This window comes from Quercus robur, chromosome 5, assembly GCF_932294415.1.
Source record: "Quercus robur chromosome 5, dhQueRobu3.1, whole genome shotgun sequence".
NCBI lineage: Eukaryota > Viridiplantae > Streptophyta > Magnoliopsida > Fagales > Fagaceae > Quercus > Quercus robur.
The window spans coordinates 22,830,099-22,849,963 of NC_065538.1; the positions used below are offsets into that span (position 1 = coordinate 22,830,099).

The window sequence follows — 19,865 nt, forward strand, 5'->3', positions numbered from 1 at the left end:
AAGGCAATTGTTCTGGGGCTTTTTTCGGTTGCTCGGCCACGTGTTATCTGCTAGATTAGTTACTTTGCTAGGCTCGGGTTGTGTTTGGGGAGTTGCGTTCGGAACTTAACATTGGGCCACGTGGTCCAATAGCTATCGGCGTATTTTAAGCCTACAAAACCATTAATGCCAAAGTCTAAGAATTATGATAATGGATAAATATATTATATGCGTTTGATATAATAGCTTTGATTAATAGTTATAATAGTAGCTGAAATGAAGTAATATGTATTTAAATGTGAAGTAATCATGTACTCAATGATGTATATTTAAAGATATGAAAGCAAAGTCACTTATCTTTGTATGGTTTATAGCTTAAGTTGCATAGCATTAGTGAGCTGATAGTATTCTAGTAGAATGACTCCAGTGATAGAGAGACAGTTTGCCATGATAACTTCAATATTGAAAGGGAAAAATGGGTGCAACTGGAGGGAGATAGAGTATGTCTTACTGTGTGTAGAGGCTGGTTAAGCTTGCCCCTCTTATCATGCATTTAAATGAGTTTAAGCTTTGATTAATAGTTGTAATAGTAGTTGGAATAAAGTAATATGTATTTAAAGGTGAAGTAATCATATACTCAATGATGTAAATTTAAAGATAAGGAAGCAGAGTCACTTATCTTTGATGGTTTGCAGCTCCAGTTGTATAGTATTAGTGAGTTGACAGCATTCCAGTAGAATGACTCCAGCGGTAGAGAGGCAGTTTGCCATGATAACTTCAATATTGAAGGGGAAAAATGGGTGCAACTGGAGGGAGAAAGAGTGTGTCCAGCTATGTGTTGAGGCTGGTTAAGGTTGCCCCCTCTTATCATGCATTTTAAATGAGTTTTCCCCTTGAAAATGCTCTTTTAGTTGTTGTGAAGTTATGAATAGTGTTGCCTTCCATAGGAAGGGCTTTTATAAGATGTAATTTGTGCCTTCTAAGAAAAGGGGCTTCATGTAAGATAGATTTGTGCCTTCTAAGAGAAGGGCTTTGATAAAAGATCTTGGTGCCTTCTAAGAGAAGGGCTTTAGCATTAGAAATTTATGCCTTCCATGAGAAGGGCTTTTAGTATGATTGTTTGATATCTTTTGAGTAGTGTGGAGATGGTAAAAGATATAGATGTTTTGTGGGATATAGTATTTGTGGAAGTATGAGAGGTATGGAGGTTAAAGATAATGAAAATATGAGATTATAATTGCTGGAGAAGTTGTAGAGGTTACTTTCAAAGAGAAAAGATTTTGTAAGAGAAGAGTATGGAGATGTGTTTAGGTATTTGGAGATAGGAGCAGTAAGATAGATGTATTTTCTAAACATGGGGAATGACAGAATGAGTATGAGAAGAGTAATGGTGTTGTAATGTGTTTAGTAATGCTGCTGGAATTTTCTGCTGGAGGATGTGTGAGGGCTTATGAAGGGCATTTATGAGCTAAGGGTTAAAGAGTTTAGTTCCTAATTTGGAAACTAAAAACTCAGAAGCTCAGAACTTTATTAAGAGTTTAAGAATATTATTAGAAGGAGAGAGAAGTATATGAGAGTGTTCTTCTCTATTGGTGTCCCCTTGAGGTGTTGATGAAGGGTTCTATTTATAGCTGAGTTTATGGGGGTATTTAGCAAATAATCTTAGTCAAAATTTGTCCCAACTAGCAATGAATCTTCAGAAAATCCATCCTAAGATTTGGCCGAAAATGGTATGTTTAGGTTTAAGGTGTTCTTGCTGTTTTGGGTAAGAGTTGCTGGAGAAAGAGCAGCAGATAGGAAAGTATTTTAGTAAGAAAGAGATAGTTACTTTAGTTGGTTTTGGTTTTTAGCCAAATGAGTAAAAATCAGTTATGCTCAAGTTGTTGAGTTAGCTGTCACAGTTGTTCTGAAAATGTTGTCCCAACTGTTAGGAAAAGTTGTCATAGCTGTCATAAAATAGCTATCACAGTTGTCATAATATAGTTGTTGCTTTGGGTAGAAGCAAATGAGGTCAGCTGGGTGATTTCAAATTGCTAGAGATGACATTCAACATTTATTTCATGGATTGGGTTGAAAATGGTAGGATCTCTTTTAAGGTATCTTGCTATTTTGGGTATAGTAGCTGGCTGCTGGGATTTGAGCATTAAAAGGCTAATGATGTCACTTCCAGCCAAGTGTCAAGTGTTGAGCACACTGCTGGTGTTCTGCTGAAAATGTTTCCTTTTTTGGGTGTTTGTGTTTTTGGTCCAAGGTTCTATTACAACACGTTTTTAATAAGTAATAGAATGATTGGTTGAAAGTTAATGAAGCTTTAGAGATTTAGTTAAAGTCTTATTGTGTTGTGACTTAATCTTGACGAGCAAGAATAGTATTTAATGCTCTGCCCTGGCAGTTCGCAGAGATATATTTGGTCTAATTATGATAGACAGTAGCTGGATATTGGAGATATCAGGAATATTTTATATATTTGGAGATTAAAGATAGCCAATTAGATTAGGCCATGTGTTTGAGTTAGATTTTAGCTGTAAGTAATAATTTAGTTTATGTAGAATAATATAATGAAGTTTATGAATTTGTATAGGAACAGTTGGAGATTTAATGAATAGCTATTTGTTCAGCATTTAGATGGCTGGAGATATTGAGTATTTGTTATATGATGAATGTTAAGTTTTAGGAAAAGAGCAATGGGGAATTTTATCATTTTAAGTGCTATGTGATAAGAGATGCTTACCATATGTTACCCGCTACACATAGACTCATAAGAGTTTAGGGAGTTGGAGAAGACATGCTAAGCAACATGTTTCTTTTATCAATTTTAAACTGCTGGAGCGTTACTGAACATATCTATTGGCCCTCCAAACCACGACTTCCAAAGTTTCCCTAAAGAGACTTATGAGCTTGAATCATAAGTCGAAGATGAGATGACATACCTTGAGTTTTGTTGTCATTTTGTGTAAATATGGGTTTTTGTTGAAGAAGCCGTTTGCCATGAGTGTGAGAGAGATAATATGGGCCATGAGTTTTGATTCATTGCTTGAGCACAATCTATATGTTGATGTTGATGATGTCATGGGGTTGTGATCCCAATTGATGAAGAGGAATTATGGACCATGAATCCGCCTCTTGAAGTAAGGATCTTGTGGGCCATGTGAGCCCAATCCATGAGATATGAGTTTATTTTGGGCTTTAAAGAGATTTACCCAAAAAATCAATAATATGTTGATGTGGTGTGGGTTGCCAATGAAGAAGTGCCATGTGGGGCGAAAAAAGAGTCCTCAACAACAATCAAATACAACCTTCATCATTATCATTAAGATCAATAGCTTCACTTTGAACTTCACTTTCACTAGTAGTAACACTAGTGCTAGCATTCCCATTCCCAATAACCATGGCCTCCAACTTTGGCTCATCAAGTGTAAAGGTGGCATTCTTAAGAATTTCAACTCCTCCATGTATGTCACTGTTATTCCAAGAGTCTCGTACAATATTCCACATCTTTGTTGCTGCATTTACGTACTCCTCATTGCACCTTGAGAAGAGTCAAAGATTAGAATGCACATATACCAAATCCTCAACACGTGTAGGAGCCATTTTGTTTCTTTTTAAAGAATGAATGAATTTGTATGTGCTCCAATTCCTCTCAGCACATGAGGATGAACAAGGTTGTACAAGAAGTTTAAGGGCAAGGGTTTGAAGATTTGGAAATGAGGAGTCATGGTATTGCCACCAAACCCAAGGTTTTAAGGCCCACCTATCTGTCAAGGCATTTGGTGAAGGAAACCTCCCTCCTGAAAATGCAGCAAACTCAACTTTCACCACCCTTAATTCACTCTCAACCTGATAATGCATTCTCTGCATTTCCAATATATGGTTTGCTGTCACTTTAATGCATGCTCTAATACCTTTATTACTAATTTTTAACAAATGAGCCTTAATCCTAGAATAGGATCCCAAAAAAATTCCACCACAATAGTTGCACTTAAATTGTGTGTTTCCACCTGATTTAGAAGTAGAACTAGGTGGTTTTTCCAATTTAGTCACATATTGCCAAAGAGGAGCTTCAGCATTTGGCACTTCTTCATCTAATGAAGGTGAAGTTTCTGTGCTAATAACTTCATCCATTGCAAATTCAATAATTTCAATTTAACCTACAAATAATTTGACAAATATATAATAACTAAATAAAAAATCAAACCCAAGTCACAACTCACAACATTACAGGTAGCTTATCTAAATTTTAAAAAAAAAATTAAAAAAAAAAACCAAATCACAATGAGTAATAGAGCATGTGAGAGTATAATGGAGGGTGGGAAATTGAGAATGAATGCTTTGATACTTGAGTTTAGAGTTGGGTCAGTGAGCTTGAAAGTTGAAACTGAGTGATGGTGGAGATTTGAGATTGAGAGATGCAAAGAATAGAGTGATTGTGTCTTAGGGAGAGGTTGTGAGACTTTGAGATTGTGTCTTAGGGATTGAGTCTGAGTTTGTGAAAGAGAGGGGAGACGGAGAGTAGAGAGGGGAGACTGAGAGCAGAGAGTCAAGAGCAAAGATTAAGAAAAAGAATGAATGAGAGAGTTTAGGGTTTTTTTGGTTTAAAGCTTTTTTCAAACGGTGCATTTTGCACCTTTTTATTATTTTTTATAACTTGAATTTCAGCCTGAATCAGTCGGTATCAACGCCGTACCTAAATCGGCCTGCTTTGGCGGTTTCGGCCGATATGACCCGAATTGGCATGAATCGACCCGATTCGGCGTGTATTGGGAAACAAAAAACAAAAAAATCGATGTGGCATCGATGTGCGGGTGGCGGCGTTGCCCGCCGCACCCCGCATCGGGTCGCGTTGAATGCCGGTGCGGCACCCCTGTAGCCACGTCGGTGCTTTCCAGCTTCAGAAGGCATGATTGTTTCTTGGGATTTTGGGTAGAAGTGGGATTGTATGGAAATTGGTGAAAAAGTAATGATTTGAACCCTATAGTGGAGAGACTATATAAGGAGAGTGAGGCCAAACAATTGGGTTGGTTGGAAAAACTGGGGAAAGAGGGTGAGAAAGAAAAAATAGAGAGTGAGAGTGAGAAAGGGGGAAGAACAATCAGAGAGGAAAAGGGTGTTGGTTCAAAACTCACAAAGATAACAGAAATTGGGCTGTCTAGGTCGTGTTTAAAGCCATTATCCATAGGATTGTTAGGAAACCCACTAACAAATAAATTGGGAACCCAAGTCACTTGTCGAGGAAAGCCACACTTGTAGGTTCGGGTACCACGTGTATTTTAGAACAAAGTCATGTTATAGAGCCTAATTCATTGTTAAGGTTTTACTTTCTGTTTAGGACATATATTAAATCCTAAAGGATTGGCTGCTGCCTCTGAGTTTTTATAAATTCAAGGAAACATATTTTTGGGTAGAGATGCTTTGCATCAGTGTTATCATTTAGTCCCGCAAAGTATTTTCCTAGTGAGTCAGTTTGTATAATTCGATAAGCTTTATATTTTGTGGAGGATATTAAGTAATTTTCATGATTAATTATAGGTTCTATAAGAGTGTTTTGAGACTTTTTAGAGGGTGTTTTGACTGGACTTTTAGAGTGATTCAAGTGCTGTAAGTAATTATGCATAATATGCACAATTTTGTTTATTAGGTTCCTAGAAGTCAAAGGTTTTCAAAAGTTATTTTTTTAAGCATACATTTTCTAAAGTTTATCAAAAGCATTTTTACATCATTGAAAAAAAAACTTCGACTTTTAAATAATGTTTTAAAGAGAAACTTCAAATTGTAAATAATGTTTTGAATGTCCGAATCTCATTTAAAAGATGATTTCTAAACTAAACTATTTTTAGAAAATAATTGAGTTTCAAAGTAAGTTTTCTAAAAAGGTTCTTGATCTTTAAATTTGTTTAAAACCAAGTGATTTCAAATTCATATTTCTATTTTCCAAATGGTATTTAAAACGCTTCTTTTAGCAAATTGAGTTTTCAGACTTATTCAAGAATTTAAAAATACTTACATAAACTCCTCAGTTCCTATTATTCCTTAGGAGAGTCAAGCATCCTTTGATTTATATTTCAATTCAATATTGTGATATTCGATATGTCTCTATATTTGGAATAATTGTTCATATTAAGTAAATTATTCTATTTTGTATAAATTTTGCTTTTGTGACATGTGACTCAAAATAAGTGTTTTTAGAATTGATCAGATATATGTGTAAGTCCGCTCACAGGGTTGTATGTTAGAATAAGTGTTGATTCCTCACCAGCAGGGGTTAGATGTTGGTATCCGCTTACAGGATTGTAAGTAAGAATATGTGATATGTGTATATGTGACAATGTGCTCTGGTCAATTATTTGTATGTGTTTTCGAATGATTTTAAGATTTGATTACATATGTATTAAATGATTTATTATATGTTTTGGAAAACTATATTTGATACCATTGAGTGAATTTGTGAAATCAAAATACTCATGATTTGCTTGACTCTATTTTGTTGTGTATTGTGTATAATTACTTACTAGATGTGTGGCTTATCCCATCAATTACAATTTTCAGATTAAAGTTTAATTGGGAGACAGAAACTTTGGATCTCTTTGTAAGGTGCAAGGTAGAGTGTGAGAGTTTTTTAGGCGACGTCAATAATGCTTGAAGCCCTAAAAGATTTTTAGTTATTTTTATTTTACTTAAGATTTTACAGTATTTGGAGATTAATTCTAAATTGTGGATTTTAGTATTGTAAGAGGTTTATTAAGAGCATTGTTTATTTGGAGTTTATTGAACTTTAGAAATTAATTATGTTTATTGAGTTATGTAAGAATAGCAAGTTGGTCATGCATCTAAATTCATGTTTCATGGATTTGGGTCGTGACACCCACCACATGTGACATACTTGCAAACTCAAGATCTGAATGCATGCAAAAGTAAACCCCATATTGCTCTCACTTCATCTTGGAAATCCACTTTACTTTCCTAAGTGAACTCAATTAAGTCCTTATTTTGAATTTTTTTGGTTGCATATGTAATTCCTTTCCTTCTGTTCAGCTGTCTAATGGATCATCTGCTTGAACTTGCGTCTTCCTCGCTATCTTGATGCATTTCAACATGGCTTCCCTCTTGTTTTCATGATGTCTTTAACCCAAACTAAAAAACATTTCAATCGTGCATACTTTGATATTTGTTGCTCATGAGCAAACCAGATTAGAAGGCTTCACCAAATCGTGTTAACAGTTGTGGCCATGTTTGTCATCCATGCTTTTGTTTCTTTTCCTATCAGCTTGGATCCATCTTGTCTCTTTTAATCTACTGTCAAGCTAAGTGTGTGGATAAGATGTTTAAGATGACCCAACTAAAGAAGAAAATAGAGAGAAAAGAAAAACAAGGAAAAACTGACCAAGTTTTAGGCTTATTGATGTATCGTTGTTGATCTTGTTACCCCATGTGTGGATCTTATTCTACTTGACAGGTATTATGATATGTTAAGTATTATATGATTTCTTCATTGTAATGGATAGCAGTGGATATTTTCAGTTCAGGGTCATATTTTAAGGTTGGAAATCTTCAAATTAATATCTATGGTTTTATCTCAAGGGATACTCTACTCCTAAAAAAATTAGATTATTAAGAATGATACGAAAGGTGAGGTTGTGCATTGCAAACTTCTTGAATCAGTGTTGCAAACTAATTAAAAATTAGCTTTCCTGTTGCTTTTTCAAGAAGCAAAGAGCATGCCTAATAGCTATTTTTTTTTTTTTCAACTCTTTCTGCATAAAAGAAAAAAAAAAAGAATCATTAAAATTAAGAGCTTGATCTTGAAGGAAATGATATGACCATTGATTTATTATTATACAAACACTTTCTTAAGGTGTTGTATATTACATAAATTATTCTGTATTTTGTTTACATATAAAAAAGATATGAACAAAGATAATTTACTATTCATGTGCCTTTTGGTCTTTAGTTTTTTTGGATATATTTTGATTGAACCATTTATTGAATTTAGTTTTAGAAAATTTGAAAATTCTAACCCTCCAATTTTTAAAGAATTACATTTTTTTAACCCAACAATTTTATAAAATTACGAAGATGCCATCTGATTCACAAAAATTAAACTTTGACCCTATTCACTTTTCAAATCACATTTTAACCCTTACACTTTTGTAAAATTATATTTTGACCCAAAAATTTTCTAAAATACAATATCAACCCCAAAACTTTTCCAAATTATTTTATTTTTAACCAAAATCTTTCCAAATTGCATTTTTCTGGCAATTTGTTAGTCTTCTAATCAAGTCTAGCTTTTGTTTGTCTGCTTGGTTTATTTTATTTATTTATTAATCTATATAACATGAACATATATACTCGGTATATGGGTGTTTAAAAAATTTGCACTGTGCACTAGGGTATAGAATAATCTGCAATTGGTTTGAGAAACCCCCGGTGCAAACGTTTTCTTGGATGATATTAAAATGTCTAAAGAACTAACTAAACTGTCACTGAAGTACGAAACAAAATGACTTCCTTTTTTTTGATAACAAAAATGACTTCCTTGTTCTGTAGTACCTGGGTTACTTTGACATTTAATACTAATAGTGCTCTCTCCTTAACTTGTTGATTGAGCAATTTTACTAGTTCCTAAAGTACTTTGTCAAATGAATGACTCTCAGATAGCATAGTTATTTTTTGACCCCAAAGTTTTGTGAGCATTGTTTATAATGAAACTTTTAACTCCAAAGATAATAAAAATGGCCATATGACTGACTTGTAAAATCTTCATTCCGACCAAAGTTTCCAAAAACTGCTATGCGCCCTTTAAAAATGAAACTCCTAGTCAATTCATAGAACCATATCATTAAGTTCGCATCCTCCAACTAATCAAAAGTAAAAAAGAAATATGAGGGAATGTCTAGTAATGTTAAAATTTTATGGCTATCTATTAGAAAGCACAAACATTTCATTTAGTGTATCGTATCCGTGTCATATCTGTGTTTTTTTTTTTTTTTTTTTTGGTAAGAAGGAAATTCATTAAAAAAAAACTACTAAAGAGCATCAGGATCAGGGATAACCCTGTTACAAAACATTCCATCTTTGTCCAATCTTATAAGCTCAATCAGACCCACAGGCGGGTCTTGATACAAAATGAAACCACTAGCTTGCATGGCACCTGTTCTAGCTAAAAAATCAGCACAATAATTTGCTTCACGATAGCAATGTCCGATCCGCACTTGGGGTAGCTGGGAAATCAGCTGCCTGCAGTCATCAACAATAGGCATAACAACCTGATTAGCATAAGAAGAATTACAAACAGCTTCAACAATAGCTCCTGCATCAATCTGCACTTTTTCTGCACATCAACAGCAAGAAAATGCATATTAAGACACATGTTAAGGCCGTCTTGAAGCGCCCAAAGCTCCGCAATAAAACTAGAAGTAATCCCGATGCTCCTAGAGAACCCTCCAAGCCAATCTCCATGCTCATTCTGAATGATTCCACCGCAGCCAGCTCGTCCTGGATTCCCTTCATACTAGCCGTTTCATGCTATAATTTTTTAGAAATATTTTGTGTCGTCATACCCGTGTCCTTTTAGAAAGTCTATAAGGACAACTTAACCGAACATTAGATTACAATTGTCACATTGTGTCAATATGTTGATTTTAGTTCAATCAAAGGGAATGGATCCTTGGTGCCTACACCATATTTTTTGATCTAATCGATTGTAACTAATAGTGGTTGATCCTGAGACTTTTTTAGGATTTATTTATTTAATGTAATTGGTTACGAGTTTGAGTTATTTTTATTCTTTACTGGTTCGTTAATATGATTTATGAACACTATAAAGGCCCAAAATTAACTATTGTAAATAGATTGATCATTGATTAATAAAATGTGGTTGGGAATCTGATTCCAGTACTTGCTTCTGACTTCAAACAACTTTCTAATGGCTTGATGCTATGCTAATTCCTAGGTTTTTATCCTTACATTGCTTGGTGTGATTGTCTTATTCCTTAAAAATTTTTATTTTTAATTATTTTTAATCGTTCCACACACATCTCCCATTTGAAATAGTTTTGTACCGAATCAGTCCTTCACTCAAAGTCATGTCAAAATAATGTGATAAGCAATAGGCAAATTGAATTCTTGAGTTGGATTATTATGTTTTTGGGGGTTAAAATTGTAGAAATGATAATGGGTTTTGTGAGTTAAATCCAATTGAAAGAGCCATTAGTGAGAAAGTGTAGTCTGATTTGATGAGACATGACACTGAGCTGGGTCTCTTGCATGTGTAACATTTTACAAAAAAATGCTATGGTAATTCATAACTCATCATCCAAAAACAAGAAAAATTTGTTCTTAGTTTCCACAACTCAAACTCATTTTTTTGGGTATTGAGTTATGAAAACTAACCCAAATAAAGCAACTTTGGGTTGAGTACACAAAATTTGAAAAAATGAGATGTAATAAAACTGAGTATTGTGTGATGGAAACTAGCAAATAAAACATAGCTGTAAGTATTTGTTAGAGGCATGAACTTTGAAGTGCAATTGGCTCTCAAAGTTTCATAGTTCGAGAAGCTAATTTGAAGAGGAGAACAGGGTTTCCTTCAGAGAAAAATAATATCTACTGCTATAGTGCTACTTGAAATTCAAAATTACTACTATATTTTAGTAGACGAAAAAACGGGAAAAGAATCATATAGACCAAAAAAAAGAAAGAAAAAAAGTAACAATGAATCTCGACCACAGTGGGAGTCGAACCCACGACCTTTTGATCCGAAGTCAAACGCGCTAATCCACTGCGCTATGCGGTCACTTTGGTTGGTTGTCCTATAAAATTATATACATACACAATGTCACTTTCGGTTTATTATAAAACGATAAAAAGTAAAAAAAACAAGAAGAAAAAAGAAAAAAGGAAAAGAAAAATCATATCGACCTCTATATATATATATATATATATATATAGAGTAGGAAATCATTGCAATTTACAAGTTCTCAATCTAGAAATGAATAATCTGGGTTGTACACCAAATTTAATGGGGGAAATAAGTGATAGTTAGTGTGTTAAGGACATAGACGCGGTTGAATTTGAAGATAACTAGAATGTATTCTTTGATGTTGGCATGTTGCTTTCGGAAATTATAACAAAAATTGACTGATTAATCTAGTATAACAAACATGAGTATAGATTTTCAATCATGTGGCAGGTTTATTGTGTTAGACTTTAGTCCTAACAACATTGATTAGGATAGATGCACCAAATCACTCATAGGATTCACTTTGTTTTTAGTTTTCAACTTTAAATATACATTTTTTCCATTTGTAAGTTGTAACTATACATGTATTTGAATAGCAAGCAGTTTCCCAAAAAAAAAAAAAAAAAAAAAAAAAAAATAGCAAGCAAAAATTTTAATAGACTTCCTATAAAAATCTTTACAAATCAAAATTATGCTTTTTAAAAAAAATTTTTTTTTTTTAGAGAAGTGATATGCCTAATAACAGCCAGTAACAACTTGCCATTTAAAATTTGTTATGAAAATGTAATGAAAATAGTATAGACATAACATTTTTTTTTTTTAAGATCTTCAAATTCTTTTTCTAGCTATTAGTACCAAAATAGGAAATTGCTTTTAAATTTTTTATTTTCCCTTTTTGGGTGCACGAAGTGGTTAGTGACATGTTCTATTTTTTTCATTATTTTTTTTTAATAATTTCTTTTAGTATCTTCTGAACATATTCACATACTATGATCTATATTAAAACTTTAAAACATGATTTTTTTTTCCTCGAAAAGATGTGCTTATAAAAAAAAAAGTGTTTTCCTATATATAGATGCATGTAATATTTCTCTCAATATTTTTTGCTCAATAATATTTCTCTCAATATATGAACAAAAATGGACCTCTCTCTCTCTCACACACATGTATATGGCTAAATGCTAATTGAGTGAGTATATTCAATAAAAAATGAGAGATTACATGTGGAAAGGGGACCTAAAAATCTCCTCTAGAAGGCAAAACACCCAAGGAATATCTCAAATGCTAGTTACATAAGACAACTTTGGCATGTGAAAAGGTTGGTATAAAAAAGGGAAAAGGTAAATTACATTTTAAATTTAATATTTTGTATTTCAAAAGTTTTCAATTAGATTCTAAAGTTTCATATTGTTATATATATATTAAAAGTGGAACTGTTACAAATTAAACCTATAATTTGGTTTAGTTTGAAATTGAACTTTAATTTGGCTTAGTATGGAATTAAGGATACACTCATTCTCACACTTTGTTTATATGTCAACTTTTGATTGAATTTTATCATTTTCAAGTACATGTAGTGGACTATATGAAAGTGTTGAAATTCAATCAAAAGTTGACATATAAGCATTGTGTGGATTAGGATGTGGGAATGTGTGTGTCCCTAACATTTCTTAAATTGTTAATTTTTTTAAGGGGTTAATTTTTTTTTTTTTTTTTTTTTAAGAACAATCTCCAAGTTAAATTTAAAAATTCAGAATTTAAAATAGTATAATCTAAAAGATTCAGGATTTGATTTGAGACTAAGAAAACAATCTCAATTAGTAAATAAGTTTTAATCTGAAATCAAATTTAAAAGATAAGATAAGATTTAAATGTGATTTGTTTTTGAATGTGATTTAAAATTTTAAACTGTACTATATCTAAAATAATAAAAAGAGACCTCCAAAATATATATAGGAAATTTTTATTTATTTTTATTTTTTCCTTTCTTTTTTTCTTGGGCTCGTGTGTTTGCGTACGGGCTTCTGTAATTTGTAGCTCAACGCATGGTTTTCCAACAACAAGCGAAACTCATCAACGAGAAAGAAACAACTCTCTCTCTCTCTCCAAACTCCAAAAAGCTCTATTCTTTGTTCTCTCTCACTCTCTCAACGCATCTCAAACGATCAGCTTTTTACTTCTTCTTCTTTGTTTAGTCTTAAGGAATTGGATTGTAATTCAAATCTGAGTTTCATTACAATCTGTAAGAAAAACTAGGATTTGCTTCAGCAACTGGTATTATATATATATATTTTTTTTTCTGGGAAAAAGTTTTCAGATTTATATAGGCTAGTTTCAGATCCGAATCCATAAGACACATGGGTTTGAGTATAGGAGGAAGATTGAGAACCTTATTGGAATTAGATTGATTTGGGTGTTGAATTTTGTTATTGAAGAACTGGGTTTTCTTTGGAAAGTAGTTTGGAGTTCAGAATTATGAGTTTAAAGTGTATGTCTTTGATTATTTTGAGTTTTTGAGAATTGGGTTTCAAGGAATTGGGTTAAAAGAAGCAAAATTTTGTGACTTTGGAGATTTGGAGGGTGGTTTTGGGTGTCTGGGAAGAGGTTATTGTAGTCATGTTCTATGGTACAGCGGCATGGGACCCTTGGCTTATTGTTGCCCAAATTCTTTGCCTTCAATGCTTATACTATCTCTCTCTAGGAGTATTCTTGACATTTCTAGTCGGGACTCGAGTGTCTCGGATGAGCCTTGTGTATTTCTTTGATTATGCTGCTGTCACTACCTCTACCGTGACAGGTTGGTGTGTCATTGCTTCGTTTTTGCTGAGCTCTCTTGCAGGGTGAGAATTCCATTTCACTTTTTTTTTTTTTTTTAATTTGTAATTTCATTTCTTATATTGTTTGGTTTTGATGTATGTGGCTTAGATGTGAATCTAAGTTCATATTTGTACTCAGCACTACATTTCTGAATTATGAGAAATTAGAAATATTTGTAGAGTTCTATGATCTATCTCCTGCCTTTTACTGTCCAACTCAAGTTTGTGTGAGTTTTAATTCATGGTATGATACAGATACGATGATGTTGTTACTAAACCTTTATTAATTGTGATGAAGTATATGATTCCACTTCGGTTATTCCTCTTAATTAAGCACCAAGCTGTCCTTCTCGTATTTTCCTAAGTATTTATTTTTTGTTTTTGGTTTCTGATTTGTCTTGTATCCAGTAACCTCCCAGTTAAACATCCTCACGTAGGTGTATTTATTTTAGAAACATGTCTTTCAATTACTTTAACAGAGAATATGACTTTAGATAGAATAACTTATCAAAAAAAAACAAAAAGACTTCAAATAGGATAGAATCAAAGAAAGAATACATGTGGCTGACCCTATCTAATCTGTTGAGGATACATAACTGACCCAGAAATTTGGGACTAAGGCTTGTTGTTTTCTTTCAATTACTTTAGTGTGCAAAAGGTTGGTTATAGGGTTGTTTGTGGTTGTCATTTAAAGTCTATTGTTAAGCATTCATCTACTGCACGTATACCAATGACAAATATATAATTTTATACATTGCACTTTTGAAGTCTTTGGGCAATATCCTCTTAATTCCCAAGTATGGTGACTATGGGTTTTCATGGTCAGCTGTTTTTACCATTCCTCCTTTTCATATCTCATTTTAACAATCAGTTTTTCTTGCCCTCAAACCTTTGATTTTGACCTTTAACGTTTGTGCTTCATTCTTTTGAGTTCAACTGTTTAACTATTGATTACATACTTTTGTGTATTATTAACACAAGATGGCAATGTGATCATTGTAATCTTGTTGCCAATTTGGGCTTGTCTTGTTTAATATTGGACATCCTCAAACTTGAAGCTAATCTAGGGCTCTCCTTAATGGAGTCACTCTAACATTTGAGCATGGGTAATTTTTCCTCGTCTTTATATGTGTAGTTCAAGACATCCTAATGATTTTCCCTTTTGGTTGATGTGACTTGTGCTACCCTTCTCAGAAAAGATGGTGGCTACTTCTGTTCTTGGCCAAAAGATGTTGGCCAATTTTAGTCTATTTGAACAAAGATCCCCCCCCTTCTTTCATATCAGTGGTAGAAGCTGTACTGGTTTTCACTTTGATCTCATAATGTCTCCAAAATTTGGTGGGCATACTATTAGCTGGTTTCTAGTTGCTTGTTGTTAATAAAAATGGGTTATTCATGAGGATAAATGAAGACTATATTTTTATTGCCAACATAGAGAATGTATGGTCTAGGTCACTTTCTATCTGTTGACTGTTGTTGCATGCTTTTACAGGTGGTATTTATGTGATTGTTAGACTTGTTTTTCTGCTTTGTGTAGATGCCCCATACTTTTAAACTCTATTTATGCTGGTGTTTCCACAACATGTCTTTTATGCAGTTTATTACTTGAGATCATTTTAACTTGAATTAGATAATGGAACCATTGTAAAATGTAACTGTTCATATGAATGGTAAGTCTAGAGGCTATTCCTAATAATGGTTTCTAGATATGTATTACCTTTTTTTTTTTGGGGGGGGGGGGGGGGGGGTGGGGGGTCAATCGAAGTGGCTTCTCTTGTTAATGAGCAAATGTTTCTTGTTTATGCAGAGCTGGCATTATGCTTCATTTGATTGAGAGGGCCAAAAAGTGCTTAGACTTTTCTGCCACAGTGTACATCATCCATCTCTTTATATGCATCATATATGGAGGTTGGCCTTCTTCAATAACATGGTGGGTTCTGAATGGCACTGGAGTTGCAGTGATGGCTTTGCTAGGTGAATATCTGTGCATTAAACGTGAACTGCGAGAGATTCCCATTACACGATTCCGTTCAAGTAAGAAATTTTCTTCCACATGTTCTTTTCAAGATAAATTTTCTTCACCCCTATATGTTTTATTGCTGAAAGAGTTTTATGTTAAATCTGTACCTGTTTCATAGTTCACTATCAAACATTAGTTATCCCTTATCCCCCCAAAAGAAAAAGTTCCCTTTCAAACAGTGCTGCCCGTCTAATTTTTAGTGAGGATGAATCTCTGGTCTGGTATTCAACTTCATATTTTGCAATGTTATGCGTCATGCTGTTTTATAACTCTGTTGGGGATTGCACGTTACAGTGTGGATTATGATAGCAGTTATGCTTAAATGTTTGCATTTGCACTTCGAATTTTTATTTTTTGGTTGGAAAATGATGAAAGCAATGCTTTATATTGATTTTATTTATCATGACATATTCCAAGACATTTGCAGTGAGCTTTAGCTCAAATGACACCTCCTTTCCTTATAAGAGCAAGGTGAAGGGTAAGGTTGTTTGTTCAAGACCCACTAGGTGTGTGTGTAATTACCAATTAAAGGGAAAAAAATCCATAATCCAGGAGCAGTGGCACTATTGCTTGTTAGACGGAATGGAACATTAAACTTCCACATCTCCCCCTGTTCTCTTGATGCTTAACCCTTTCGGTCAACCCTCTCTTTTATGGAGATTTTCAATTGTTGACCCCTTGTGGGTTGAGCATAGCTTGTATTCATGATCTCAAGCAGCCATCAAATTATTGTTTTTTATTTATTGTTGAGGTGCATTGTTATATTTCTTTCCAGCACTTGTTGAATGTGTAATGGTTCACTTGCTTTGCATTTTCATTATTGATTTTGATATGGTATAATATGGTTTGATAGTGTGATATTCTTCTAAATCCCTTCATGTGCACAGAAGAAGTTGCTGGTTGATATTTGTTTATTTATCTACTTAATGATATGAAGAAATTATGACCTTTTCTATCTGATTGAATCCATGAGTGAGTTGTGTGCAAGTTAATCTTTGGTTATTTACTTCCCATTAGACATTAGTCCATCCCTGTGTTATGCATAGGACTTCTATCAAATGTATATATTGTATTCTCAAATACACTTTAAAAAAGTAAAATTGGAAACTCATATATATTCCTTAAACAGATTAATCAACCATTTTGGGAGTAAGCCCCTGTAATTAACTTGAGACAGACTTTCATTTAACCTAATTAGTTGTAAGTAGCGGTTTTCAATTAGTTCTCATGAATGAATAAGATTCCTTGAAAATGAAGTTGTTTTGTGGTTTTTAATGGGGATGCTGATGGTTCACTTTTGAAAGGGGAAAAAAAAAATTGAATCCATTCATGTGGTTTATGTACCTAATTATTTTAGATGGTCCCTTACACACTTAAATAAACAGGTTAATTTATTTCAAATCCACTTGCTTTGAAATAAAACAGGTTTGTTGCTTTATAGATAGATTTCATTGTTAATTTGAAAACTTTTTTTTTTTTTATAAGTAATAAAAATATATGGGTGTCACTTGAGTATACAGGAAGTATACTTCAAGGACAAAAACAAATCAAGTGCATTAAGTACAAAAGTCCATGAAACCTTGGACCAAAGAAAAAGAACGAAAGCCTAACATTGCAACCCAATCCAGAAGAGTCTTAAGGAAGAAGAGTTTAAGATTTGAAACAGATCTCTCTAAATCCTCAAAATGCTGGTTATTCCTCTCCCGCCAAATGCACCACATCAACCAATGGGGCATAGCCATTTAAATAGTAGCATTTCGATGCGTCCCAAACTTTCCTTGCCAACAAGCCAACAGCTCCACTATTGTCCATAGACCACAAATCAAAAGCAATAGGGCAATGGATAAGGTGGTGGTCTACTGATTCCCCATTTCTTTTATACATATAACACCAATCCAAAATTAAAATCTTCCGTTTCCTAAGATTTTATCAATAGTCAAAATATTCCCTAAAGCTACAGTCCAAACAGAAAAAGCAACTTTAGAAGGGATCTTAGACTTCCAAATAGTCTTCCAAGTGAAAGATAGATCGAAACTTTTTGTTAGAACCTGGTAATAAGAATGAATGGCAAAACCTCTTCCCATAGCAGGTTTCCAACACATCTTATTGTCCCCAACTCCTCTCAAAGAAGCTCCATAAATTCTAGACATTAAACTGTAAAAGGATTCCAATTCCCAATCTTCACTGTATCTTCTAAAATTTAGATCCCAGAAAAGAACATCATTTGGGAACTTCATCAAATCAGCTCATAGGCCTCCTTATTTCAACTTAAAGAAAAAGTCTCGGATAGCACACACACAAAGAAGTGTCCCCACACCAAATTTCCTACCAAAATCTAATAGTAAAACCGGCCCCAACCTCAATTGGATGTGACGAACAAAAGAAGGCCAACCACGGCTAATAGACTTCCACAAACTCACTCCATGAGAGCCAGAAACGGGTAGAGAGCACCAACCTCCCCCTTCACAACCATACTTTGCCCCTATCACTCTCCTCCACAAGGCCTGTTGCTCATTCCCAAATCTCCATAACCATTTTCCAAACAAGGCTTTATTAAAATTTCTCAAACTTCTAATAGCTAAACCTCCAGAATGAAGAGGAGCGCAAACCGTAGCCCATTTCACTAGGTGAGTTTTTTTTACTTGCCTTTGAAAACTTAAGACCCTGGGAAGTCGATTCTGTTTGAAAAACTTAACACCTTAGCTAAGATTCAATTTGGATGGACATATTTGGGTTCTGTAATGTGAATCTTTGTTTTCTGTTGCTCTTTAGTCTTTAGTGTCAAATCATGAAACCTTTTTTTTTTTTTTTTTTTTTTTTGGTTTTTGTTTTTCCTCCGAATGATGATTGTTGGATTGGCTGTTGAGGCATCATTATTTTTCATTATCATGTTTTTGCAAACTGCAATAGAAGTTACATATTGACTGCATTATCAGTTTGGTTGGTTTACATTTTATTTTATAATTTTTCTTGGGTTTGCAAAACTCATGGCTTGAAATAGAATTCTTCACTGGCTTAAGTTACATTTTTCTACAAGAATTGGATGAATGTCCTTTTTCCCCCTGCTGTAGGATCAGCAGAATTAATTTGAGACTATTTACATGCAGATGTTTGACTGATACGGGAAACTGGACAGGCAAGCACAAATTTTCAGTAATGGCTATTTCTTCAGTACTTTGGAGGATCTCCTGGATGAAGCTCATGAAGTACCAAATTTAATCTGTGCTGAGAAAAAAAAAAAAAAAAAACCTTTACCTTTGGATTCTTTCCTTTTCTGATGGCTATGACAGAAGATGACCAAAGAAATTTGAGATGACGTTGAAATGATGGGAAGAATGAGAAATATGAGACTAGGTATGCATAGCATCACGAAATGTTTAATGTATAATTTTTAGGTAGTTTTAGAAAAATGTGATGATTATTGTGTGTCTGATATCATTCCTGGTTTAATGTAATATGCTTAGGTTATTTCGTTCTTATTCTTTAAGACGATCAGTTGGATGAGTTTCCAGATCACAGCTATGAAATTAGTTAAGTTTTTGATAAATGTGCCTAAACTACTTATCAAAAAAAATAATTGTGCCTAAATGTTTTTATAGGGTTAGTTCACTAGATTGCTGGATCTTTATTTCTTATAAGATGCATGTTTCTCACCTACTTCACAAATTACATCTAAAGCTGGACCACTTATTGGTTTTGAACACATCCATCTTAGGCAACATTGGGCTTGGTCTAGGAGGCTAGTGACCTGTCCTAGGTGTCTTACCTTGAGTGAGTAGCTTGTTTCTTGGTTCTTGCTTAAGCTTATTAGAGGGTTTATCTAATAAACTTATCATTAGTGCTCTCTCTCTCTCTCACATGCACACACACACCCACCACATGCGTACATACTTGCAAACTCAAGATCTGAATGCATGCAAAAGTAAACACCATATTGCTCTCACCTCATCTTGGAAATCCACTTAACTTTCCTAAGTGAACTCAATTTAGTCCTTATTTTGAATTTTTTTGGTTGCATATATAATTCCTTTCCTTTTGTTCAGCTGTCTAATGGATCATCTGCTTGAACTTGCGTCTTCCTATCTATCTTGATGCATTTTCAACATGGCTTCCCTCTTGTTTTCATTATGTCTTTAACCCAAACTAAAAAACTTTTCAATGGTGCATACTTTGATATTTGTTGCTTATGAGCAAAGCAGATTAGAAGGCTTCACTTAATTGTGTTGTGGCCATGTTTGTCATCCATGCTTTTGTTTCTTATCGTATCAGCTTGGATCTATCTTGTCTCCTTTTAATCTACTGTCAAGCTAAG

The 19,865-nt window shown here is 33.8% G+C and overlaps 2 protein-coding genes and 1 non-coding gene across 4 annotated transcripts in view; 2 read left to right on the top strand and 1 right to left on the bottom strand.

Moving 5' to 3' along the window:
• The window catches only part of LOC126725535 (uncharacterized), a 40,965-nt gene extending 21,865 nt beyond the window's left edge, over positions 1 to 19,100 (top strand). Inside the window, exon 5 of one of the 2 annotated variants that reach the window (XM_050430306.1) lies at positions 18,949 to 19,100. The gene's annotated coding sequence lies outside the window, so the exon portion shown is untranslated. Of the gene's footprint in view, positions 1 to 18,907 lie in introns of both variants that reach the window. The other variant, XM_050430305.1, reaches the window with a different exon arrangement.
• Positions 10,698 to 10,771, bottom strand: TRNAR-UCG (transfer RNA arginine (anticodon UCG)). The gene has a single exon. It is a non-coding gene; the product is annotated as a tRNA-Arg (tRNA).
• On the top strand, positions 12,707 to 19,100 carry LOC126725537 (uncharacterized). Its single transcript, XM_050430311.1, has 3 exons — positions 12,707 to 13,557; positions 15,341 to 15,567; positions 18,661 to 19,100. The coding sequence occupies exons 1-3, from the start codon at positions 13,334 to 13,336 to the stop codon at positions 18,666 to 18,668; spliced, it is 459 nt and encodes a 152-aa protein (XP_050286268.1). The 5' UTR covers positions 12,707 to 13,333; the 3' UTR covers positions 18,669 to 19,100.
• Positions 19,101 to 19,865: the final 765 nt, after the last annotated feature.

Excerpts from the sequence above, each read along its gene's own strand:
- LOC126725537 (XM_050430311.1), top strand. The coding sequence starts at position 13,334 with ATGTTCTATGGTACAGCGGCATGGGACCCTTGGCTTATTGTTGCCCAA. Across the intron at positions 13,558-15,340 it reads TTGCTGAGCTCTCTTGCAGG|AGCTGGCATTATGCTTCATT; the intron begins GTGAGAATTCCA and ends TTGTTTATGCAG.